Genomic DNA, 27083 nt, shown 5'->3' on the forward strand with positions numbered 1-27083 from the left:
GCAGACCAATGCCATTATTCCGCACGTTATTATTATGACGATATGAGAGGTTTATCTGAAAACCTAATGAAGGCGGTCGATAAATTCATTGATTTTTTTAAAAATATTTGAGTTTTTTAACGATAAATTTTATATTTGTTTGTTGATGCGCATTTTTGATTTGTATTTTCATTGTTATTTCTTCGTATGGTTAGTTATGAACATTTGTATGTTTATTATGTTTTTATCGTCATACTTAAACGACTATCGTTTATATCATATTACATTAACATGAACTTAATTAAGTTAATAAAAACGTGATTTTTTCATCTTAGTCTAGCAAGAAAAATTGTTTGAAATTATTATTATTTTGTTGTATTTATATGATAAAATTATATTATAAATTTGTCAAAGTTGAATTATTGATGTATAAATTGAATATTAAAAAAATGAAAAATAATTAATATTGATAGATTATAATCATCATAGTAGAGTCTTAATTTAACTAAAAAAACAATTCAAAATTTTAAAATCCTCAGTAATAATTTTTTAGATATAAATATATGCACAAATAAAATAAAAAATCTAAAATTTTAATCCAGACTATGAACCATAAAAAAAAATGAGCAGGGATAACAATGGTGTAATAGAATTCGATTTGGGAAACATATTAAAATATCCGCACCCGAATGTATCAGCCTCGCCTTGATTTCGACGGGATTTTAAATATAAACCATTCCCAGACACCCGGGGACAAAATTTCTCATGGTGCACCAAAATAAAAAAATAATTTAATTTTAAAATATAAATAATAAAATAATTTATATAATAATTATAAATGATTAAAATATTATTAATTTATAATCTTTTTTGACAAAAAAAAAATAATGATTAACATTAAATAAATATATATAAATTATTTTAAACAACTATCAATTAAAAATAATAATTGTATATTCGGGATCGGACATTTAAATACTATCTTTATTCGGAACCGATCAACCTATTTCAAATTTTCCCCTATCCCTAGTTTCAATTTGAATCGATTACCGAGATGGTTTCAATTTGATATTAAATTCAAATTGGCATACTTTTAATAATGAGAATATAATATTATATAATTATTTAATATTATTAAATAATTATATAATATTTCCTAACTATTTATTTTATCAAATTAATTTGAATAAAAAAAATTAGTACTAGAAGATAATTATTTTTTATATCCATTTAGATTATGCCATTTGGATTCATCTCACGCCAGTTTAATTAGGGCAGTTACCAATGGTCCCACTCAATAGTGGCGGGAAACATCTAGACAGTTTGGAATATCGGCGAAGAATCTAGAACGCAGTAGAAATATCAAACTCTCTCTCTCTCACTTGTATATATACATGGCGCTTCATCAATCTTCAATAACAGAAACATTTACAAAGAAGACTAACCAGAGAGCGAGTACTGTGAAAATCTAAGTGTTGTACAGGGATTTGCGGAAAGTTTGTGAGCTGAAATCTAAGTCATTCGGATTGTGGAACCGGCCGGAGGTGTTTCCCCTTTCAAATTCTGCCATAAGTTATAATAAGGTCAGTGATTTCTCTTTCGTACTTTTCTTCATCTCATTTGTTTAGCATTAGCTTTAGATTGTTGAGATATATGATATATATCCTCCGCCGAGCGATGAATTCGGCTGTTGTTTTTGTCGGAGATGTAATGATTGATGCAATCTCCTTAAATGTAGCTTGAAATAGTTCTCTGTTGACGATATTTAGGGTTTGATTCATTTTTAATAGCTGAAACATGTAGATGTAGTGATTAACAAAACTGTTCGTCTTCAGATCCTAGTGTGATCGGATCTTAGCTGTGAAATTGATCAATTGAATAACAGAACTAAATATTATTTATTGTTGGACAGATCTGGAAACAGCCTTATTTTTAGACGATATTTAGTGAAATTGTTTTCTTCTTAGGTTATTAGCATTAGTTTACAATCTTAATTTGTATCAATTACAGGAATAAATTAGCAGGAGTTCTTGATTTTTAGCAAGATCTTCAAAAAATGTATCCTCAGTATGATACCTGTTCTGATCAGAGAAGCCAAATGCCTTACACTCATCGCTATCCAACTTTTTTCATCCCACCTCAAATGAGTGTGAATCCAGTGAGTCACACTCATTCAGCTTATGAGCCATGGTCTTATGGAGGAAATTATGGCTATCGGATTCCAGACAGCCATAACTACTTCCCTCCATACCATTGTTCAGGATATCCACATCCTTATCACCCACCGCCACCATTACCCTATTTCCACGATGCTTGTTGCCCTTCGTTCTCCAGGATTCATCATCCAGTTCACTATGCACATCCTCCAAACTACTCAATGGAGCTACCTATATATGATTATGACAAGAAACCACACAGGCGGTGCCCATATCATCCATGCAGTTGGGGAGGAGATACAATGGAGAAGGAGCCAGATGCTGAAAAGACAACTAATTCCTTGTCATCTGCCCAGTCCAAAAACCTTCCCTACCCAATTGTTTGGATTCCTACTGAAGAAATGAACAAAGCAAAGCAAATGCATGGTGGGTTTCCTGAACCAGAACCTAATAGACGAAACCATGATGAGAGTATGAACTCTTCCAACCAGCCATGTGATCCCATCAAGCTTGAAAAGGGGGAAAAAGTTGAAAACCAGTTCCCGTTTCCAATAATATGGGTTCCTTACAAACAGGAGGAAACAGGAAAGAAAGATCACACTGAAGGGAAAACTACTCCCACTCTCATGATGACTGGTCATGAAGAAGGTAGCCCGTTTAAAGAAAGTGTCCACAACAATGTGGACCAGGCAACGACAATGGTGGGAAAGAATGATCCCAATCGTTGCAAGATAATACCCGTAAAGCAATTGGATGAAATGGTAGATAATAACAATACCATTTCAAAAGAAGCGGAAAAGGAGCTAGCAAAGAACAATCCTGAGGGTGGAAGTAGTACTAAAAGACAGACTTCACCACTGTCAAAAACTTGTAAACTTCCTCCAGTTTGTTTGAGAGTTGAACCCTTTCCGAAAAGGAAGAATGGAAGTGGGAAGTCACGTTCTTTAAGTCCACCCAAGAAAGGGAGACACGAGGAATTTGTTGGCGAGAGTTGTGCAAAGATGGAGTTGAAAGAGGAAAACAAACTTCTTCAGGTGGCGGATGAACATACAGATCCAAAAACCAAAGAAGTTGGTAATTCTGAAGGAATGGACTCAAAAGAGGTCTCACAGGAGAATGTGACGAGAAAGAAGTTGTTGACAGAGGCGGAGGCAGCTGTTCTCATTCAAGCGGCGTACAGAGGATATGAAGTTAGAAAATGGGAACCGATAAAGAAACTGAAAGAAATAGGTAAAGTGAGGGACGAGTTGGATGGGGTGAAAAGTCGTTTTAAGGCATCTTCTTCCTCCTTAGAAGAGAAGGAGAGAAGCTTAATTGGAGAAATGATAATGAACCTCCTTCTAAAGCTGGACACAATTCAGGTAATATTATTGTTTTGGTTTTTGTGCAATTAAAAGTTGGTTTGTGGTTGTTTTGAATTCTGAATGGTGTATTTGTTGTGGTGAAATAATAACAATAGGGTCTTCATCCAGTAGCAAGAGATATGAGGAAGTGGACAGCGAAGGAGCTTGTGAAGCTTCAGGAAGAAGTGGATTGTGCTGTGAAGAAAGGAGATGTTAATAAATCTCTGGAAATAGAAAGTAGTGCAGAAACTGAAGAGATGAAGAAGCATGATGATGAAGAAGAGGTTAATAAATCTCTGGAAATGGAAAGTAGTGCAGCAACTGAAGTGATGAAGAAGCATGATGATGAAGAAGAGGTTAATAAATCTCTGGAATTGGAAAGTGGTTCTTCAACTGAAGAAATGAAGAAGCATGATGATGAAGAAGAGGTTAATAAATCTCTGGAATTGGAAAGTGGTTCTTCAACTGAAGAAATGAAGAAGCATGATGATGAAGAAGAGGTTAATAAATCTCTGGAAATGGAAAGTAGTGCAGCAACTGAAGTGATGAAGAAGCATGATGATGAAGAGGTTAATAAATCTCTGGAATTGGAAAGTGGTTCTTCAACTGAAGAAATGAAGAAGCATGATGATGAAGAAGAGGTTAATAAATCTCTGGAATTGGAAAGTAGTTCTTCAACTGAAGAGATGAAGAAGCATGATGAAGAAGAAGAGGAGGAAGTAAAGGTATGTGATGGGGATGTTGAAGCAAATAGGAAAGGAGAAGATGTTAATAATTCTCTGGAAATGGAGAGTAGTGCTTCAACTGAAGAGATGAAGAAGCATGATGATGAAGAAGAGGAGGAAGTAAAGGTAAGTGAAGGGGATGTTGAAGCAAATAAGAAAGGAGAAGATGTTAATAATTCTCTGGAAATGGAGAGTAGTGCAGCAACTGAAGAGATGAAGAAGCATGACGATGAAGAAGGGGAGAAAGTAAAGGTATGTGATGGGGATGTTGAAGCAAATAAGAAAGAGGAGGATAATGGTGGTACAACTGCTGGTGAAGACAATAAAACTACTAGTTCATTTGAGTTAAAAGAGGAGAAATGTGTGGATATGAAAATGGATGAAATGATGGAAAAGTTGGTGGAGAAAGGGAAAGAGCAGCTGGAGGAAATAAGGGAGCTGTCTGAGAGAGTTAAAATGCTGGAGAAGAAGCTTGCAGCAACAACAAGCAAGAAAAGGAAAGGTGGAGGCAGATCTAAAACCAGAACCAGACATTGAAAGATGAAGATGATGAGCTAGCCAGAATGATTGAGTTTTAGTGTATGAGATCTGATTGTGTTGTTTGTTGTTCTTGGTTCAGTTCTTGTTCCATGTTGTTATTATGAAGTTTGATAATGGTAATAAATTAATATTAAGTTTGGTGTCTCTGAGTGTGTAATGGCTAGCATCAGAACTTATGTACATTAGTTCTTGTAGTTCAATGGCCCATTGCATTGTTTTTTAACTCCTGCTGACAAACAACTTAAAAGAACAGGTTAACTCATCTATTCAATGGATTAACATTCTTCTAACATAGTCAAAGTCAAAGTGATTCTACTGATTGAAATAGTTTCAATAGATGATTGACAGTAGAATCAGAATGTGTATTTAGTAGAAGTCTGTATTTTGTACACTGAAATAATTATTAGTAAGTTTAATGACTTATTGTGACATTGAGTATTCTATTCTATTGAATTAGTTTATTTAACATCTCCTTTCAAAAGAAATAGGCTCTCAAATGTGTAAGATATTCAAACGAAACAGGATGACACACTGTAAGATTATCTTTTGCAAAAAAAGTAAATCTATTAGAGGGCAATCTTTTTAATCATGAAACCTATTGGATTTTAATGAGTTCTGAAGATTGGTAGTAAAATGATACCTTAAAAAATAAGGGGAAGCTTTTTTATCTAGTAGCTATGCTTAAATCAATATTTTTGAATCAGAACATTTCTGAGAAAGTATACATATACAACCTAGCAGTTTCACTTCCAAAGATAGTGAGAATGAAGGACAATTACAACGATCCATTTATGATTTGAATTAGGTCTCGAGGAGTTGGAACATAATTTGATATACAATTAAAAAGTTTAATTTCATACTGAACCATGTGCATATAAGAAGGTTAATAGAATTACGATTACATTTATTATTTTATTTGTAGATGACATATTAATAATGAGAAATGATATTTGCATCAGAATTTATAGAAGATATATCAAGAAAATTGTTTGGTCATTCATAAGCTAAATACACAGATAAAATAGATAAGGTGCTAAGAAATGATATGTTCTTATGATGCACATAGAATACATTTCTAAATTTATATGTCCAACAACGCAGTAAGGGAATCACAAGGGATTCACATTAATGAGATTTTATACGGCGATTCGATCTATTAGGTATGTTATGTTCAAGTTTTTTTATAACGTATGCATTAAGTGCAACTAGTAGAGATATTAGTCGAATCCAGGTTAAGAATATCTTAAAATATTTACGAAGAACTAAGGATAAGTTCTTCATATATGGAGGGCATGAACTTGAAATAAGATGGTATACTTATGCCAAATTTCAAACTGATAAAGATGATTCAAAATCTCAATCGATTTTGTATTTATGCTAAATGTAGGCGCAATTAGTTGAAGAGTTCCAAATAAACGATGATAGTGGATTTGACAACTAAAACAGAGTATATAACAACCTCAAAGGGCAGAGTATATAACAGCCTCAAAGGAAACTGTATGGATGAAGAAGTGTATTACTGAATTAGGAGTAGTTCCATGCACAATTGTGACAATTATAGAGTTATTGCGCAAGCAAAGGAATCACGATCTCATCAAAGATTCAAACACGTATTTTGTAAATATTATATTATTATGAGATTGTCTCGAATTGAGACATCTATATAGAAAAAATCGACACTAATTAGAATATATCTCATTCGTTTACTAAAGCGCTTCCCCAATCTAGTTTTGAGAAACATGTGAATTCTTGTGGTATTAGATACCAAAGTGAAAAAACTTTTAGAGAAAGTGAGAGTTTGTTAGATATATGTGCTCAATAACCATCCCCTTAGCACCTAATTAGGTGATAATTGAATATTATTATTTCGAATTAATAAAGACATCTTCTTTGTTTTATACTATTGTCTTTAAGAGAAATTGTGAAAAGTGTTTTCTTAATATGAATCAATAGAAGTTCATGAAATGTTACTAGTATAAAAGTGTTTATGATAATAGTTATAAAAGTAGGTCGCTTATTATATTTCATAACATTCAAATATAAATAATTCATAATCATAGGTTTAATGATTTTTAAGATTAATGTATGTTACATTACTTGGCGACTGTTAACTCAAGATTATAGTTGATAATATGAATGAACATACGAGTAGTTGTAAATGAGTTAACCACACACCGGAATATCTGCACGAAACCTCTCATAGTAATTAATAATTTTATGTTGGTGGTGCATCTCATAGCGACTATCATGAATTATCCCTACACTTGAGGCACTCATATAAATCATATGTTTGATGAGTTCTTTATTCAATTGTAAAAAATACCAAAAATTATTAAACTGTAATATAAAAAAAAAACTCGAGGCACTCAAATAAATCATATGTGGATCATATATTTTGACACAAGTTAAGGTCGATCGGTAAAAGGGCGTTCACGAGTTGATATTGGGTATATGTGAAATATAGTGTTATTGTTTTGTCAATATGGAAGTCACAACTCTTGTAACATTAATAATGATGTATATTATTTAAATGCCATTTGTCGAAACTCTTCTTAACAGTGAATGACCATGACATTCTTTCTAATGTTGATGGTCTCCTCATAATAGATTAAAGGAGTAATAAGTTTCGGGATGACAATAAATTAGGTTGGGGCTAGATGGATATTTTGGTCTAAGGAGTTGACAATTAATAACCATATTCAAATAATTGAGTCAAATATAAGGTGTGACGAGATAAATATTTACAAATAAATATTAGCGGACATTTTTGACACTTTGTCAAAGTTAGTGCCAATTAACTTTCTAGAGCATTATGAGTCATAAACGTTTTTTTGCTAAAAATATCTTCGTGATAAAATTATAATTAAATTGTTGGTTATAATCAATTAAAATTGTAGAGACCTAATAGGTCACGCGCAATAAAAGAATCGAGTTAAAATGTAAAACGACAATAATTTTTTTTAATTCGTTATTGAATTTTATAGGTATTATTGAATATTTAAAAATTAGTTATGATGCTTATATTTGATATATAAAATAAGTTTTGGTTGATATTTTTATTTATTTGATTTTTTTTAAATAAAATATATTAAAATGTTTTATTATTATTATTATTATTATTATTATTATATATATATATTGTATTGATGTTTAAATGTATTAGTGGTTGATTGAAAGTTTTTTCAATTTTACAATTATTTTTTATAATAATGATTATCGATGAAACAGACAAATAAATACATGAATGAATGGTCTTTGAAGAGTTATTCTATCAGTTTTCATTTTTCACTCTATTCATTTTTTATTGAGAACTTTCTCTTTCTAAGAGTTGTTTTAGAAAGGAAAATACATGTTCTCTTATTTTATCACATTTAGAAATGATTTTTAGTTGCTTTGAATGATCTTTGCGTGGATCAACGTTAGAGATGTTGAAAATGCGTTTGGTGAACCAAAAGACAATGGTAGTTCGAGTCCTAATTGTCAAGTGTTCGTGAATTTCTTGAAGGTATTTCAGGCACTTCTTGAGAAGTCCAAGAAACCATAAAGAGTACGATTATGGATGGCAATGGGTACCCGTATACTCAATATCCATGGGTACCCAATGATCGGATTCGGGATCGGGTTGGGAATGAGGAGTGAAAAATATTACCTGATCGAGTTCGGGGTTAATGGAGTTTTCTAAGGGTCGAAAGGCATTGAAAAATAAATGGATGTTCAAGCTAAAGAGAGATGAAAATGAAGAAATTATGAAGTACAAAGTTCGACTGGTTGTAAAGGGTTTCAGACAAAAAAAGACATCGACTTTGAGTAGATTTTCTCATCAGTGGTAAAGATGACTTCCATTCGTACAGTGTTAGGTCTAGTAACTAACTTAGATCTTGAGGTTGAGCAGCTTGATGTAAAAATTACATTCTTTCGTAGTAACTTGGAATGAGAGATCTACATGGTGAAACTAGAGGGATTTGAAGTGAAAGAAAAAAAGAACATGATTTGTAAATTGAAGAAAAGTTAATACAGTTTGAAACAAACTTCGAGATAGTGGTACAAGAAATTTGACTCTTTTATGATGAGTCATAGGTACCCGAGAAACAAGGCAGACCCATGTGTTTTACTTAAAAATAGTTTCAAATGGAAAATTTCTAATCTTTTACTTTATATTGATGATATGTTGATTGTAGGACATGATGCTCTTATAATAGTTATGTTAAAGAATGAGATGTTCAAGACATTTGACATGAAAGACATGGGAAATCACGTCAGATATTGGACACGCAAATTACTCGTGACAGAAATGCCAAGAAACTTTGGTTGTCACAAGGAAAGTACATTGAAAGAATGCTTAAGAGATTCAACATGCAAGAATCAAGGAAGTAAGTTGTCCACTTCCTAGCCATTTGAAATTCAGTAAGAAGCTGTGTCCATCAACAGAGAAACAAAAATATGATATGTCAATTGTTCCATACTCAGTTGTAGGGTGTTTAATGTATGCAATTGTTTGCACTAGGCCAGATATAACGCATGCAGTTAGTGTGGTAAGTAGAATCATCTCTAATTCAGAAAAACAACATTGGGAAGCAGTGAAGTGGATTCTTAGATATCTAAGAGACACTTCTAATTTGTGTTTGAGTTTTGGAAATGGTGAAACTATGTTAGAAGGTTACACAGATGCTGATATGGATGGAGATCTAGATCACAAAAAATCCACTTCAGGTTATGTGTTTACTTTTGTAGGGGAATCCAAGTTGCAAAAATGTGTGGTTTTGTCAACAACAAAAATATAATACATTGCAGCAATTGAAGTTAGTAAGGAGTTATTGTGGGTGATTAGATTTCTCCTGAAACATCGTATGCAACAAAAGATGCAATTATTTAATGTGATAGCTAGAGTGACATATATTTGAGTAAAATGCTACATATCATTTCAGATCTAAGCATATTGATGTGAGATTTCATTAGTTAAGATATATATAATAGAAAACCAACAGATGAAACTGAAAAAAATATACACGAATAAAAACCCGTTAGACATGTTTACGAAGATAGTTCCAAAAGACAAGTTTGAGTTTTATTGTCGGCTTATCGACATGAATACCAATTGATTATTAGAAGATCAATGTGCCTCTCTCTATGGACTGGAGGGGAGATTTTTTGGCCTTATGGGTCTAGCCCAATTAGGCACTTAATGAAACAAACCCTAAGAATGTTATTCATTCTATTATTGCTATAAAGTGAATGCATTCCGCTAGTAGACCGGAAATAGAGAAGAAGAAACAGAGAAAGAAGATGTAGAGAGAAGAAGAAACATGTGAAGAAGAAGGAGAAATAGTAATCTTTTTGCTTTTATCACATTTATGTTTCAATTTCTTGTTGTCTCATATCTAGACTTGCTTGAGTTTAAATAAAATTGGTTTTCTCTATATATATATACCTCAAGTTGAAAAGAACATTTATATCTGTTTCTTATTGATATAATGATATTTGATGGTTGACCGTTGTTTTTTACCCTCCAGGTTGAGAGAGTTTTCCACGTAAATTTGGTGTTATTTATTATTGTGTTTGATATCCTATTTTAGATTTAGATGACTTGTGCATTTACCCATCTTACATCAATTTATTACAATAAAAAATATTATTCGTTTCGAATTTCCCAACAGATGATACCATTGTTGGGAAGAAAAGAGTCATTTTCAAACGTTTGAATGGTTTTCACAAAGAAAATATAAATGAGAAAGTTAAGGCAATATGCAACCATTGTAAGAAGCAACTAGGAGGTGATTCAAAAAATGACACAAAATATTTGTGGGCTCATCTTCGGACTTGTCCAAAATTGAATATGAAAGATATTAATTAGGAATAAAAAATATCTAAAGGCTTAAAAAGAATGAGGATGGAATAACAAAAAATTATTAATATGACTTTTGACCAAGAAGTGTCACGAAAAAAACTAGCAAGAATGATTATTAGACATGACTATCCTCTTTCGATAGTTGATCAAGAAAGTTTTAGAGATTTTGTGAATAGTATACAACCGTTGTTCACTATGATTTCTAGAAATACCCTTTGAGTGAATATCACACTTTGAAAGTCAAAGTGATGAAACAAATTGAGTTGAGTCAAAGTAGTATAGCTATCAACACTGATATGTGGATCCCAAAATTAAAGACAAGGGTTATATGGCTATTACTTCTCAATGGATTGACGAATCATGGCACTTGTAAAAGAGACTTATCAACTTTGTATATGTGCCTGCCTCATATACATGAGATGTTCTTTTTGACATTTAAGAGACACTTTGATGAGTTGGGTTATGATAGGAAGCTCACTACTTTGACGGGTGATAATTATAGTGCAAATGATGCAATTATTAAAGATTTTGTCTAAAAAAACTTAATGCATCTAAATTATTATTGCGTGGAAAATATTTTCAGATGCGATGTTGTGCTCACATCCTTAATCTGATTGTCAAATATGGGTTAAATGTTATTGGAGACGGTATTGAAAAAATTCATAATATTGTTGTTTTTTGGAGAGTAAGTGCCAAAAGAGAGGAGAAGTTCATTTAAATTTGTGATCATCTACAAATTTTTTATTCAAGAAAGTTAGCCATTGATTGTAAAACTCGATGGAACTCTACTTTTCTTATGATTCAAACAACTCTAATTTATAAAGATGTTTTTGAACAGTTGATGTTTAGTGAGGATATAAATAGAGATATCTGTCGAGTTCGAGTCGAGTAGTAAATTAAAAATTGGGTTCGGAGATGAGTACTTCACTACCTGGCGAGTAGGGTACCCGTTGTCATCCCTAATCTCGACCGTTCTGTAAAAGGTTAACAAAATATACTAATTCTATAAACACCCTATAAATGTTTTTTTAATAATTTATAAACGGTGAATTCTATATGTACGGAATATTCTTAAAAAACTTGTAACGATCAACATATGCATGTATTATAAGTTTTATTAAATTTTAAATGTTAAATTCTAAAATTTCATATAATATATGTACGACATATTCATAAAAAACTCCAACAATGTCATTATACTTATAGCAATACAAGTTCATGTTTGAAGACTTAAAATGTGTCATCGGAAGCAATAGTGGATAACATGGATTCAACTAATGAAAAGTAGATCTAGAGTGCACCAAAAAGGATGAACCATGTACCGAAATATTCACAACACAATGAAAAACATTTCGGTACCAACCTTGATATGTCATTCATCATTTGTGAAGTAGGAAGACCAATGAAAGTGCGATATAAGTCAAATGAGCTAACTAGAGATAGCATGTACTTCAAATGAAGAAAAGTCCAACTAGATTGTTCCATTATGCATATATGACCTACCAAATTTGCGATTCAAGTGTCAGCTATCAGTTGATACCGACCCTAGCCTGCCATGCATAGTGTATCAACCAAGAGAAGTCTCGCAACCTAGCAATGATGAGTTTAGTTTGCTGAAGCTTCAACCAGTTAATGACAAATTAATTGTACATCATACGGGACGAACCACCTACCAAATTGACGACTTGAAGATCAACTAGTGTTGGTCTCTCCCTATCACTAATCGTGTGTCAGCCTAGAGATGCCCACATAAGTCGGTTGTCATAGTTAACGTGTTTGATGTTTAACGAGGAAGAACAAAAGATATGATAAACTAAATGGGGTGAATGACCTACCAAGTTGAAGTGGTGATGATAACTTTTAAAGCATAGTAAGCCTCATAACTTTCTGTCCAAGTTTAATTGTATTGCACATATTATAAATTTAATTGTGAAAGACGGGTTGAAGGAAGAAAACCAATCAATTGTGAAGATCTGTAATGCAATACGTTTTGTAAGATCATTACCTTATAGGTTAGAGTTGTTTAAGAAGGTAGCGGAAAAATTGAAATTTTCTAAAAAAAATGATGTATCTAGATATCCCCACAAGGTGGAATTATACTTACTTGATGCTTGAAGCAGTTGAGAAATTTGAAAAGGTTTTTGATCGTTTAACGGAAGATCGGAAGTTTTTGACATATTTTATAGAAGAAGATATAGTTGATGAAAATGGCAAGGCAAAGGAAAGAGGAAAAAGTATTTGGGTCCTCCGTCGACGATTGATTGAGAAAATGCTAGACATTTCTTACCATTTTTGAAACTCTTCTATGATTCTGCTAATAATGTTTCTGCGACTTTGTATGTCACATTTAGCTCATTTTTTTAATAAGCCTATAGGAATTCAATTGAAGTTGAGAAATATGTGTAAGAGTGGAGATCCTTTAATTAATCAAATGTCCAAGATGATGTATCTAAAATTCAATAAGTATTGGGGAAATATATAAAAAAGTAATATGTTAATATTGGTGGCGGTTATATTGGATCCCCGATTTAAGTTGAGATATGTCAACTTTTGCTTTCGTAATATGTATAATGTATGTGATGCAAATGAAAAAAACAACTCAGTGAGAGATTGCTTGTTTAAATTGTACAAATTTTATGAGCAAAAGATGAAGTTGATGAATGTTGAAAGTTCTACAAGTGCAAATAATGTGGATGAAAATAATGTAGCGGATTCCTCAATTGCTTATCAATTCATGCAACATGTAATGGAAGAGGATTCATTTGAAATTAAGTATGAGATTGAAATATATTTATTTGATAGTATCGTAGTTTTGAATCCGGATTGTAAATTTGATTTGTTGAACGGGTGGAAAGAAAACGGATACAAGTATCCAATACTTTCTTCAATTGCTAGAGACATCTTAGTTGTACAAGTTTCTTCAGTTGCATCAGAATCGGCTTTTTGTATAGGAGGAAGGATTCTTGACCCCTCTCGTAGCTCGATGACTCCCGCAACAGTTGAAGCGCTTATTTGCACCCAAAATTAGTTACTCTCTAAGTCAATTATACCTAAAATAGACAAAATATGGGCTGATTTGGACAATCTTGAAGCTATTGAAGAATCTATCATAATTTTATTTGTTTTTATTATTTTTTATTGTAGAATTTGTGTAATTATTTGTTCCAACTTTTTATTGTAGAATTGTCGATTAAATTGGTGTTGAATGATGAATTATAAAGTGTGGTTAAGTTGTTTTGAAGACTTCGATTGGTAAGTTTTATGTTTTTAACTATGTTTAATTGTTTATTGGTATTTTTTTGTGGAAAAAACGACTTAGCGTCATTTCATTAAAAATTCTCAAAAACGGGAAAAAAACCCACGAGTTTAAGAGATCATTCTAGACAGGTCTAGAAGGATTTTGAAGTCGTAACATTTTGAATAAAAGCTAAAAACGTAAATGAATTATCTGATTACAATGCTTTCAATTATAGTGAGTTCAAACAACGGTAAATTCCAGTTCCTGCAGATATTACAGCTATGCTCCGTGCTTAGAATTCTTCTCCGCGTTCCCGTGAGGGCACTGCAATCCGATACAATATCTTTTCATAACTCTTCAACGCTCCTCCGGGTTCTACCATATACCATTGCATTTCGTTTTTGCCAAATGTTATACACCACTACTCCAAATCCGCACTTGAACACGTTTGTTGCAAATCTATTTCCCTTGGCTTTGAGTAGTGTTGTTTTTTTGACTTCATTCCATTCGCTCGGAAAATTGACCAGCTCTAGATTTTTATAGAATCTGTCTCAAAGCTCCGAAACAATACAACAACTCCCGAATAGGTGATCTATGGTTTCTTCATTTCTTCTGCATAGAAGACAACTCGCGTCCGGGATGCTCATATACTTGCTGATACGATCATGTTTATTGGTATTTCATTTTATATAATCAAAGTTAACATATTTAATTTTTAATTTTGTTATTTTTATGCAGATATTTGGAGGTTAAGGTTGGAAGTTGAAAATGATATATGTTATGTTGTTTGTTTAAATTTCAATATTTCTATTTTTAAGTTTAATTGTTGTTTGTTAACTGGATTTTTTTCTTCAATTATTGAAAACTTAAAACTGGTATGGTTTCTTTTTGACTTGTTGAAGTGGGTAATGATTTTTTGTTCAATTGTTGGTATTTGGTATAGTTTCTTTTTGACTTATTGAAGTTGGTAATTGGTACATATTTTAAAAAATATATTTTTACTATTTTATTAATTTTAAAATTTTTTTATTTTATTAATAACCGATCTAACCGAATAACCGATCGAGCCGATCTTCGAACCGATTAAACCAAACTGATCAATAAACCGAAAATGATGGTTTGTAATTTAGGCAAACCGACCGAACCGAACCACTTACAAGCCTAATAGAGATATCTCAAAAGAACCATGATTGCATATTGGTTAGAAGAAATCAATAGTTTATGAGAATCTATCTCAAATTCTTAATGGAGAAACGAAAGTGTTCTATTTATATGCCTTGAAAATTATTTGACAAAGACTATCAGCGACGACATTTGTTGGTGAGTCGTTGATAGTCTAAATATCGAAGTATCTGTAACGTAGTATATGTAACGGTTCTTTGTAAAACATATATGTAACGGTTTTTTGTAAAACTGTTACATATAGTATAAGTATCGGTAATGGCATTCACATAGAGTTGTTACAGATATCCTTTATGGTATCTGTAACGGTTTCACAAATTACCGTTATAGATACTTATATATATTATTTTTAGCGGCATTCACATAGAGCCGTTACAAATACCCTTTTTTGAAAAATGAAACGAAAAACGTGATATCTGTAACGGTCATACAAAGAGCCGTTACTGATTATTTATAAATTTCTGTAACGGTCTTCCTTAGAGTTGTTATATATACCCTTATTTCGAAAAACGGAGAGAAAACCATGGTATTAGTAACGACGTTTCCTTATAGTCGTTATTGATAGCTAGTATCAGTAACGGTGTTATAGAGCCGTCACTGATACGAGACATCAGTAACGACTCTATAGAATCGTTACTGATGTCTCGTATTAGTAACGGCTCTATAGCATCATTCGTATTTTGCGACAAAAAGAAAATGAATTCTTTTATATATTATGTTTTTTAATTTTAAATAGATATGATGGTTTATATTTTTATTTTAAAATATAATATTTTAAATGTTGAACATATATGGAAGTTTGATATTTAATTTTAAAAATAAATTTTGGTTTGAAAAATTAATTTTACTTCAAGTTTACGAGTCAAGCTCAAATTTATAAACTTGCTTGAGTTCGAATCTCAACTAATTAGAAGCCGGCTCACTTGGTGCCACGAAGATTTGGAAATGGTCGCAGAAATGTCCAATCACCTGAACTTTTTTAATGATTTTTGCTTTACCTAGGCTTCAAATTCAATAAAAATATATTAATGAATGTTTAAACATTTTTAAACACAATTTTGTTTATCTACTCATATATAATTTAATTTGTACGCTTTTTGTTTCATATGAAATTGTTATTGTATTTATGTTTATTCTTTATTTCATTAAATTAAAACCTGACAAATTATTGGATATATATTTTTAATATATGGTTGGAATTAAAATCTTAATTGAGTACAATGGGGCGTAGTATAACCAAATTTATGTTTATTTAAATACAGATCTAATTGTGACTATCCTAATTTTAATATTTTGTGATTGATGAGAAAATACAAATATATATATATATATATATATATATATATATATATATATATATATATATATATATATATATATATATATATATATATATATATATATATATAATAACATTATAGTGTGTAAATCAATAGTGATCTATGTGTAAAAAATATGTTTCAAATATATATATATATATTTGTTTGTTCAATAAGATAGTATTCCAAACAAGGTAACAACTCCTTCAAATCATTTTACTTGTATGTTTAATATGTGATCTACCTTAAAGTTTAATAACATTTTTATACCTGAAAAATGTTATATTTATTTAAAATTTTGAAATCATGATATAGTCACAAATTTTAAATTAAAAAAAAAAGACCAAAATTGATTTTTCTTAGAAAATTTAGTGCTTCCCTTTATAGTTATCACATTCTACTTCACTTCAGTTACTATGCATTATTATTATTTTATCTGTTAGTAAGATTAGAAATATCATTAATTGAGCAAATTCTTCTACTTTTGTTGTCACCTAAATAAGCATGAAGATTTGATGGTCTTTGTTTTCTTCGAGCATAATAAAATATAATTTCATTCTCTTTCTCATTAATTAAATCACTTAGTTTATTAACTAAATATTAAAATACATTCTATCTTAAAAATTAAAATTTATTTTATAATTATATATTAATACATTTTAAATATATATATATCAAACAATATCATATTTTTTAAATAAACTAATTTTATTTCAATAAATTCAAACTTAACCAACTCTACCATTTGTAGACTTTGTGATTGGTTTTGTCCTTTATTATTATTATTATTATTATTATTAGTTTGTTAATATATGTTTATTACATAACCACCCTACAATATAGAATAAAAAGGTTCTAATACAGAAAGCATGTATAACATGATTCTTCTGTCTTAAATTAATTCATCAAATTAGATCAAATTATTTTGTGTATTAAATTTCACTATTTGGAATTCTATAGATATGTTATCGTCATTCATTTTGTATTTTTGCATAAATTCCTTAACTCAAGACAGATGAGCAAAAGAAAAAGAAATACAGATAATTCAGAAGAAAAAAACTCATATAATTTACACATCATTAAGTTACCTTAGTTTAATATTCTCTCTTAATGATTTAAAAAACAAAAAATATATTAATCTTTAGTTTAAAATGAGCATTCCTTTATTGTTAAACTTCTCATTCCTTTATTCTCCAAATAGCACAAGAGCTAGCTATTTCGAGAGACAAGAGGCAAAACCAACCATTTTTTTGTCATGAGAGTAGCCTAAAACGTGATAACGGAGTTCTTTTATGGGTGAATTAATAAACCTTTTTTTACTAATTCTTAAAATTCTAGTTATCTGAATAATTGATTAAGAGGATCCAATTAGAGCGTTTTATACTCATAATAGGCTATGATACATCAATTAGTAGGTATGAAAGGATTAATGTTGAATCTCCAAAGAAAAAATGGTTAATTTACCCGTTCAAAGCAATTTACTAGACTAACATGAACAACAAATTTAGGACCGCGTAAAATGAAACTAGGGATAAAAATAAAATGTTTAATGTGTATCTAACCTTTTTATGAATAAATTTAAAAAAAAAAAAAAATCAGAAAAATAAATTAGGTTTGATGTCAGCCCAGCTCGAGGTGCTTCCCCAATACTTAAATTCAAATTTCAAAGAAGAAAGCAAATTGCTTTTGAAGATGAAGAGAAAAGTGATGGTTGTTGTGATCTTGGAAGTGGCTGTCCATCTAGCTATTTCACCAAAATCAAACCCAAGTGAAAGGCCCAAGATATGGACCACCTAGACCCCTAGACCCTTGACCCTTCTTCCCATATGCTTAGATAAATTTGAACACATTCCTATGAAATCCCCTGATTGTAAAGAAAGATTCTTCATTCCTTTACTCGCATGATCATGATCATCATGATACATACATCTCCACCACTCCCCATAAATATTACACTTTCATGTTTCATCTGAAAAGTCTGTGTTTATTATGCCCTATAGGGAATCTCATGTCCATAAATTCTGAAGATATCTGGTGGAATTCATAGAGTGAGAGTGAGCACTGTGTTTGACAATGGAAGTAGAAGAAGAAGAAGAAGAAGATCTAATCTTCCCCACCACTACCACCATGCTTTCAACTAGAGAGCTTGGTGCTAAACTCTGGGAAATTCTTCCCCAACCCAGGGTTACCACCATATCCTCTAAGAACAAGAACAAACACAAAGCTTCTTCTTCATATTCTCCTCTTCCTCCTCCTCTTTCTATGCAGACGACGTCCACAGAATTTCTAAACATACTGAATCGGATTTGGAGTATGGAGGAACAACACGCATCCAATCTGAAAACTGAATTAGATCAATCCAGAGCTCGAATCAAAGAGTTAACCAGAGACAAACAGAAAATAGAATCTGTACAAATGGATGACAGAAAGTTTATGAAGTTAACTCAGGAAGTTTCAGAGCTCAGGATTTCCTTATCGAATGCTTTGAAAAATCTCGATAAAGAGAAAGAGGATCGGATTTTATTGGAAGACATTTGCGATGAATTTGCAAAAGGAGTACGAGATTACGAGAAAGAATTGCAATCTCTTAAGCGCAGAACAGAAAACACTTATCAAATCCATACAGATAGTTGTTGTCATGATATGTTGATTCTCCATCTTTCTGAAGCATGGATAGACGAAAGGATGCAGATGAAGCATCATCATCAGGAGTCAGAGAAGAAGAATACAATCGTTGACAAATTGAAGTTCGAGATTGAAACCTTCCTTAAAGCCAAACACGAACGTAGTCTTCTCAAATCCAGATCAAGTTCAACTTCAAGTTCGGTGAAAGAGTCGATGATCAAGTCAAGTTTGAGAGAAAAACTGCAAGAGGCAAGACTAGAAGAAGCTGAAGGTATTCATTATCGCTCAAGAACAACATCTAGAGGTTTTTCATGAATTTCTCTTTTGTACTTAGATTGATTCAAATTGGATGAATGTTAATTAGATCTCCTAAAGATTGATGATTTTCCATCTAACTGCAAATTATTATTAATTATCTAACCTTTGAATGTGATCATCATATCATCATCCTCATCTAATCTTCTTCCACTTTCCTGAGCATCATCTATTCGCAGCTTCTTTCATCTTCTTCACCACTGATTATTTCAGATCTTATGAACCCTAATCTTCTTCTCTTATATATATATATACTATTTTTTATATATCTATGTTTTTGAAAAGATATGAAAAAATGGGAATCTTATTAAGGTTTGAATAAGGATACAAAGAAGAAGATATGATGAGTAGAGGGCAAAACCCTTAATACCCCATTTCAAATAATCCTTCTACTTATATATATAATCATTATCATAGTCTTCATCTATTACTTACTCAGATCCAGCTATCTTCTTCTTCAAAGCATCAATGTCAGTTGCAAGTTCTTTCCTACTTTGCTGTAATTAATCAAATCAATGGTAATGGTAGTATTAAGAGAACATGCATTTTCAATCAATTTCTCTCAAATTTGAATCATACCTTGAAGAGAAGATAACGGTAAACAAACCAGCCAGTGTATCCAAGACCCACCAGCTCCATGATCTTAGGAAGCTGTGATATTATTGTAAAAAAAACATTTCAAAAGAAAAAATTTTGGGGAAAATAATGATGATTTTATTTATTACCAGAGGAACTGAATTGATGGCACCAACAACAATGGAAGATAACCAAATAGCAACAATGGCTCCACCACCATATATAATCACAGTAGACTTGTTTTCCACTGCATCCCACTAAAAGAAAACAATCAAAATTACTAATTTATCAACAACAACCAAGTGGGTAATTAATCAAATACCTTTTCCTTAAGATCATTTAAGAGTTCATTAGGATCATTTGCAGATGAAGAATCTTCAGAAGAGGCTTTGATTACTTGAAACCTTTTTGAATCTGATGTGGACTGTTTGAAGGATGTAGAGAGAGTTAAGGTGGAAAAACGAGGTGGGGGAGGAAGATAAGGCATGGAGGAGAAACGGGTAGTGGTTGCTGAGAAGCGGCAGGGGATGAAGACGGCGGCGGCGGCCGCCATTGAAGTACTGGAAGCTGCAGTTGCCATCTCTCTCTTCTTCTCTCTGCAGTTCTTCTTCTTCTTCTGTGCGGCTTATTATTGATTTTGTGATGATAGAATGATGAGATCGGTGGGTGAGAATTTGTTTTTTTGAAATGTGAGAAGATGATTTGGTTTCTGGTTTCTCTCTCTATCCAAACCGTAGCCTTTTCGGGAAGGTGACACGTGGAGATTTTTAGCTCTCTTATTGGCTTATTTGTTATCCTCAATATCCACCTTGTTTGGATTCAGCTTACTTGTTTAGTTGGAATTTTTTAAAAGTAAATTTTTAGTATGAATTGCAATTTGAGTTGTTCGCGGTTCGGGTTAAACGATACTAACCTGAATCTGACATATTTTTGTAATTTGGATCGAAATCATTAATATGAACCGGACTTGTTTATTTATGATTTACCTAAAGCTAATTTGTTTGACCTAAATTTAGGTCACTCAATTCGAATTAAACTCGAAATAATTAATTTATATATTTTTGTTTCAAATTAAAATGACATATATCCAAAACAAAAATAAGTTAAATTATAAATTTGTTTGTAAAATAAATTTAAGAAAAATGAATGAATTAATAATAAAAAAAAATAACACAAAACTCAACGAAAAGAAACTTGTAAACAGATTATCGAATCTATTTTGGGTCATTTCAAGTCGACCCGGATTTTGACATGGACGATAGTTCATTTACCACCTAATTTAGGACAAGGATTAACGGCTAAGTTAGGATCAAGGGCGAATCTAGGAATTTTTTTTCACTGGGCTGACTGAATATTATAGGTATTACACTAATACGAGTAATAAATGAAAATTTTAATTAATTAAATCGTTTCACGAATACCTTATTAAAATAAAATAAATATACGAAATCTAATTAAAGATAAAAATACTCAATTTAAAAAAAAAATATAAATTTAAAACTATATAGTTAAAGAAAAAATAGGTTTAAAAATGTGAAAAGTTAAATTAATTAAATTTTAAATAAATAAAAACTAACTATTTATATATATAAAGAAAAAAATAAGAAAGTTTAATTAATATAACTTAATTATGTGAGAATATAGAAAAACGAACAAAAATATAAAAATAATAACAAAAACATATTATTAAGTTAATATACATTCTAGAAGAATATAATTAAAATTATATAATATTAATATATATATAATTCGTTTTAGAAAAATAAATAATATATCAGTTTATATAAAACTTTGAAATATTTTAAAATTAAAAAATATAAAACATTATTTTATCTTTATATAAATTATTATTTAATCTTTTATCTTAGTAATTTGTATTATTAATTATATTAAAAATAATAATATATAATTATCATATAAATATAATTTTAAAAGAATTAATAAAACTATTATATAATTTAAATTATTTTATATATAATTCGGAGGCCGGGTTTATCACCTGAACGATAATAAAGGTCTCCAAAAGCCAAGTGGGCTAACTATATTTTTTAAATAAAAACATATATATATATAAACTATATTAAAACTCTACCCTGGGCTAGAGCCCACCGGAGCCCGCTACGTGGTTCCGCCATTGGTTAGGATGCCAATTCTTCTTCTACTTCGGGTTAAATTCATTTAGTCAACCTGAGTTTGATCCAAACAAAAAAATAAATGATTCTAACCTGATCTTTTTTTCTGTCCAGGTCGTATTTTTGTGTCGGGTCAAAAATTGTGGATCTATTTTTTTTAAGTGAAAAATCATGTTGTTAATTAATAAAAGAATAATATTGTATTTTTGGAATTTATTTAAATAAACATGGACATTTCTTTGAATTTGTCATTTTAATTATTCTCTTCTAATAAATTCGTAGCCTCCTTGTTATATTATTTTTTGTTGTAATCATTTGATAAATTTGTTTATATTTGGCCAATTCTGATGAATTTTTATTAAATTTATTTAAGTTTAATTAATTAAATTATTATAATATCTTCTTGTCCTTACATTTAATTTTTTTTTAAAATATTAAAATAATCTGATTGAAAATAATTGTGATATAAAAATTTTTAATAAAGAAAAAAAAACTAATAAAAATAAAAATATATATATAAATGTATAATATTAGAAAAAAAGTTAGCTCAGTTAGACGTATAAACTAATAAAAATTCATTTAAATCGTAAGTATTATTAAAAATTGGCTCATTAGTCTATTTTAGTAACTATAGTTAACTTTTTTTTAAAAATAAAGTATTTATTAATTTAATATTCATTTTTTCTCTTTTTTTTATTAATTAATTAATTCATTTATCTTTTTTTATTATTTTTTTTCTATTTTTTTATTAATTAATTAAGTCATTTATCTTCTTTAACTATTTCTTCTTTTCTTATTTAATTATTATTTTTATTTTTTTCTATTATTTTACTTCTTACTATATCAGCATAAATTATTTTAAAAATATTTAATAATACTTGAATATTGTAATGTATAAAATAATTTCATATTTATTATAATATTTAATTAGTTAATTTATAGAATAATATATTCATTTTGTTTTCTGTAATTTTAATTTTAATTTGCAGAAATAATTAGTACATAATTCAACTTGTAGAAGAATAGTTTGCACAGCAAATAAATTTTTTTTAAAAAAACTTATACAAATAATTATTTAATAAACTACTTGAACAAAATATAAAATATTACAATATCAAAATATTGAACTACTTTATACATTATAATTTTAAAGTATTAGTCCATAAAAAAGACTAACTAATTTTAAAATAATTTATGTTAATATATAAATAAACAAAATAATAGAAAGAAAAAAATAAAAATAATCAAATAACAAAAAATAATAAAAAAAAACAAATGAATTAATTAATTAATAAAAAATGAATAGACAAAAAAATAAATAAATTAATTAATTAATAAATTAAAAAAAAGAATGAAAGAGAAAAAATTAATATTTAATTAATTAATATTTAATTTTTAAATGGTTATTGATAGAGGCTAAATAAACTTATTTTTTCATATGCATATCTAACTAAGTTAATAGTTAATTAGTTGTCTAAGTAGACACATCTAAATAAGCTTTTTTTTTTCTTCATAATATTATTGAATATTTGAATACAAAAAAATGATATTATAAACATTTTTATTAAATAAGTTGTATTTTTTTTTTTACAAGTCAATTAAACTAATAATAAAACATGTTTGTAAAATAAATTAAAAAAACAAAATCTTCTATAATACCTACACAAACCAAAAATTGAGATGAACAAGCTAGAAAATAAAAAAGATGACTCCCCGTTCCAAAGGCATAAGTTTTGTTACTTTCCCGACAGGATAAATGTTAAAATTAAATAATTCCATTACAAGTTTGAAATGATCATTATCACAATTGTCACAATGTTTGGAGCATGATGCTTTTCGATGAAATTAAAGATGGCAGGAATTGCATACTTGCAAGAAATCATTAGCATGAAAGAAAATTATTATTAAAATTTCTAACCTCTGAATGTGATGATGATCATCTAAGCTTTTGTTTTCCTGAGCTTCTATTGGCAGCTTCCTTCATCTTCTCATAGTATCCTTCAATAGGAGGTGTTAAAGTTGCCATAAATCTATTAGCCGGAAATGGCGTAAGATCAGGCACCAAAGCAGCAACTTTCAAATTCTCGGGCAAAGCTTCAATGGCTTCTTTCTTCATCCTCAACAGATTCGACTCAGCTGCCTGTCTAGCCCTATGTTTTCTCATCATAACCCTACTATACTCCTTCGCCAACCGCTTACCATCTTCTACAGTTATCTCATACTTGGGAATCTTATCAGCATCAACCAGCCCTAACGAAATATAATCCAGACCTGGAGTTCCCATAACAGATGGAGATTCAGCCGCTGATTTCTTCATCTTTTTCAGCTTATCGATCTCTTGAGCCCTAGCTTTGCTAATCAATCCCATCTTCTCTCTTTCGGCTTCCCTTTTTACTTCTTTTGGCTTCAAGTGCCTGATGGGAGCTTGAGTATTCAAACATTCGTCCAGCATTTTATTGAACCTTCCTTTTTCACTATCTTCCCTGTATTTTTCCACAGTTTCGGTTGTTGCTGGTTTCCCTCCTTTCTTGATTGTAACTTTTGACCGCTTCAATACTTGGCCGCCTTTCACCTTTCCTTTACCTTTTGCAGTTCCACTAACTGAGCATCTTTGGATAAACTGATGGCTTATGGTCTCAATTGAGGAACTCAGACCGAATAATTTACTAACAGCAGATGTTCGCATCATCTTTTGAAGGAGAAAAATCTAGGTTTATAATGCCCAAATCAAACTTTAGAGGAACTTGCTACAATTTATGCAAATATATGCTGGCACGTATGGAAAGCAAGGAACAATCAAGTCTATGGAAGACAGCAACAAAGGAATCATATATTTTGAATATGGAATTCAAAGAGAATGTAGAATACAAATGTTAAATTAGGTTACAAAAAAAGTGCAAAAAATCTCCACAGAGAATAGTGTGTTCATTTGATGTTGATACAGTAAAAAATGAAGTTAAATTTCAGAGCTATATTTTTAATCTAAGTGACTTGGAAACAGCAAATCTATTGTTCGGTTCATATAAGTTGCAAATCAAACCAAATAGATAACTGTTACACAATTATAAGGAGTATAGAAATGGTTATTTAAAGCTAATTAGTTTTAATAGTAGTTAATAACAACTATTATTTAGTTTTTTTTAATTGCAGTTAGTAAGACTCCTATAGAAAGAAGTGTTGTAATTGTTTTAATGACAAGTTAAATAAATACAATTTGACTTTCATTTCTTCTTCTCTAAGAATTTCACGTGGTGTCTGTACGCACTGAATCGAGTTTCCTGTTGGTTCGCATCGAATTCGGCGATTGATCCTTTCCATGTCTTCATCTCCGTCTTCGAGAGATAGAAAGAAGAGAAAAGCGGTGAGATCGAAGATAAAAAGAAGAATAGAATGGGAAGAATGCTTTGAAAAAGACCATCTTTGAATTTTTTTAGAGTCACCACTCGGTTTATTCTAAGAGAATCCGAGAAAGAAAGAAAAATACTTAAAGACCTGTGGAATATAGTCAGGCCTGAAGGACAAGGCCCAACACGAAATCAGCAATGATATTTGTTGAGTGACTTTGAAGATGTCTTTGCCTCAATGTGGATAAATTATCCTCGAGCCTGTAGTAGATCTTCGCATCTTCGATCATAGACAAGGTTCTCTTGAATTTGCAAGGAAGATGCTAGACTTAATGATTTATCTTATGCGATCTAGGTATGAACTCCTAAATACGTTCAAATCAGTTTGCAATCCTAAGTCTAGTTCTCTAACAGAGATTTAAAGCAATGATCATCATAATAAGTATAAAGATAGCATAATATCATAGGCAACCATATAGGGGCATGCAAATCATCATGGACAATTATCAACCAAAGCTCAATTCATCAACTTCAAAGCCTAGTCAATAATCAAGTCATTCATCAATCATCAATACAATATCAATTCAATGCCTGCACTTCAACTTAACAAATTCATCTTGGAATGATTTCATTCGATGCTCATTTCTATATTGAGTTATCGGAGACAGCTTATTAAAATTTTCAAACACTCCAAATAACTCTTAATCCACCAAATCAGAATCACATCAACTCATTTTTAATCAACACCCCATGCTTATCAAATGGCCGAACAACCTATTCAATTAGTTTTCATCACTAATCTGCATTTAATCTTGTATCCAAACAAATACAATGGACCACAGCCTTAGCAAATTTTCAAAAAATGAAATCCAGTTTAATCAAGAGAAGCATCTAGGACACAAGATCATCTTAATCTATCCGATACCTAAGCTTTCACCTGTCATTTTAAGAAATACTAAGTAATGGCTACTATGATTCTAACTTTCAGGAATAGAAAAATAACGCTGCAGCTATAAATCCAATTCAAACAACAGTTCCAAAGTTTTTTTGATTTCAGGATATTTCATCAGATTTGCAAAAACTTCAAACTAACATCAACACATTGTAACTGTTTCACAGCTTCCCAAACAAGAATTACAGAAGATTTATGAGTCAATCTAGCTATGAATCAAGGAAGTGAACTCTTACATTGATCGGTAGAGTAGGAGTTACCGCTGCTTCTGCTTCGTCCGCAAGATCAGATGGAGAACTAGAATCAAGAGATTATTTTGATCTCAAAATTTGCGGCTCCCCTTTCGTTCATCTAGGGCTTCCGTGATTTGGAATCGAAATCCCGAAGAAGACCTCGCGGCGTACGGTGTTTGTAGGTGACTTTCCGTTTATGCCCCCCTCTTCTTTTTCTTAATTATTTTTTCTTCTTGTCTCTAATTGGTATAAAAAAAAAACCTTTGTTTGGTATTTTGGATGGGCTTCCGTTTGGGCCTGATCTGCAAAACAAAGTAAATATAAGGTTTTGTTTGAATTTAGGAAAATATATATATTTTCAAAATGCTATACTAATTTTATTTTGATTATTAGATATTTATAATAATTAATTTGATGTCTTATTTATACCACATGATTATTAAATGATAACTTTGTCCAACAAATCAATATAAAAATATTTTAAAAAAATAAAATTAATGTCGACTCATGATTCACCAGTGGGTGGGTTTAAAAAGAGTTTAGGGTGGGCTGAGAAAATTTTGGATAAATAAAAAAATA

The 27083-nt window shown here is 30.6% G+C and overlaps 3 protein-coding genes across 5 annotated transcripts; 1 reads left to right on the forward strand and 2 right to left on the reverse strand.

Moving 5' to 3' along the window:
• The first annotated feature begins 1392 nt into the window (after window positions 1–1392).
• On the forward strand, window positions 1393–4887 carry LOC124918928 (BAG family molecular chaperone regulator 6). 2 transcript variants are annotated; one of them, XM_047459000.1, is made up of 4 exons: window positions 1393–1562; window positions 1990–3496; window positions 3595–3978; window positions 4048–4887. In XM_047459000.1, the coding sequence occupies exons 2-4, from the start codon at window positions 2036–2038 to the stop codon at window positions 4738–4740; spliced, it is 2538 nt and encodes an 845-aa protein (XP_047314956.1). In that variant the 5' UTR covers window positions 1393–1562; window positions 1990–2035; the 3' UTR covers window positions 4741–4887. The 2 variants fall into 2 exon arrangements, with proteins under 2 accessions (XP_047314956.1, XP_047314955.1); XM_047458999.1 differs by having other exon boundaries at window positions 3595–4887.
• A 12992-nt stretch (window positions 4888–17879) lies between these two features.
• LOC124918929 (protein CURVATURE THYLAKOID 1A, chloroplastic-like) lies at window positions 17880–20550 on the reverse strand. Of its 2 annotated transcripts, none has more exons than XM_047459002.1 (5): window positions 20166–20550; window positions 19993–20100; window positions 19847–19918; window positions 19703–19764; window positions 17880–18664 (listed from the first exon to the last, which is right to left on the reverse strand). In XM_047459002.1, exons 1-5 carry the CDS (start codon window positions 20421–20423, stop codon window positions 18334–18336), a joined length of 831 nt encoding a protein of 276 aa, XP_047314958.1. In that variant the 5' UTR covers window positions 20424–20550; the 3' UTR covers window positions 17880–18333. The 2 variants fall into 2 exon arrangements, with proteins under 2 accessions (XP_047314958.1, XP_047314959.1); XM_047459003.1 differs by having other exon boundaries at window positions 18599–18671; window positions 20166–20535.
• A 3190-nt stretch (window positions 20551–23740) lies between these two features.
• Window positions 23741–26673, reverse strand: LOC124918930. Its single transcript, XM_047459004.1, has 2 exons — window positions 26508–26673; window positions 23741–24682 (listed from the first exon to the last, which is right to left on the reverse strand). Exon 2 carries the CDS (start codon window positions 24662–24664, stop codon window positions 23912–23914), a length of 753 nt encoding a protein of 250 aa, XP_047314960.1. The 5' UTR covers window positions 24665–24682; window positions 26508–26673; the 3' UTR covers window positions 23741–23911.
• Window positions 26674–27083: the final 410 nt, after the last annotated feature.

This window comes from Impatiens glandulifera, chromosome 1 (assembly GCF_907164915.1).
Source record: "Impatiens glandulifera chromosome 1, dImpGla2.1, whole genome shotgun sequence".
NCBI lineage: Eukaryota > Viridiplantae > Streptophyta > Magnoliopsida > Ericales > Balsaminaceae > Impatiens > Impatiens glandulifera.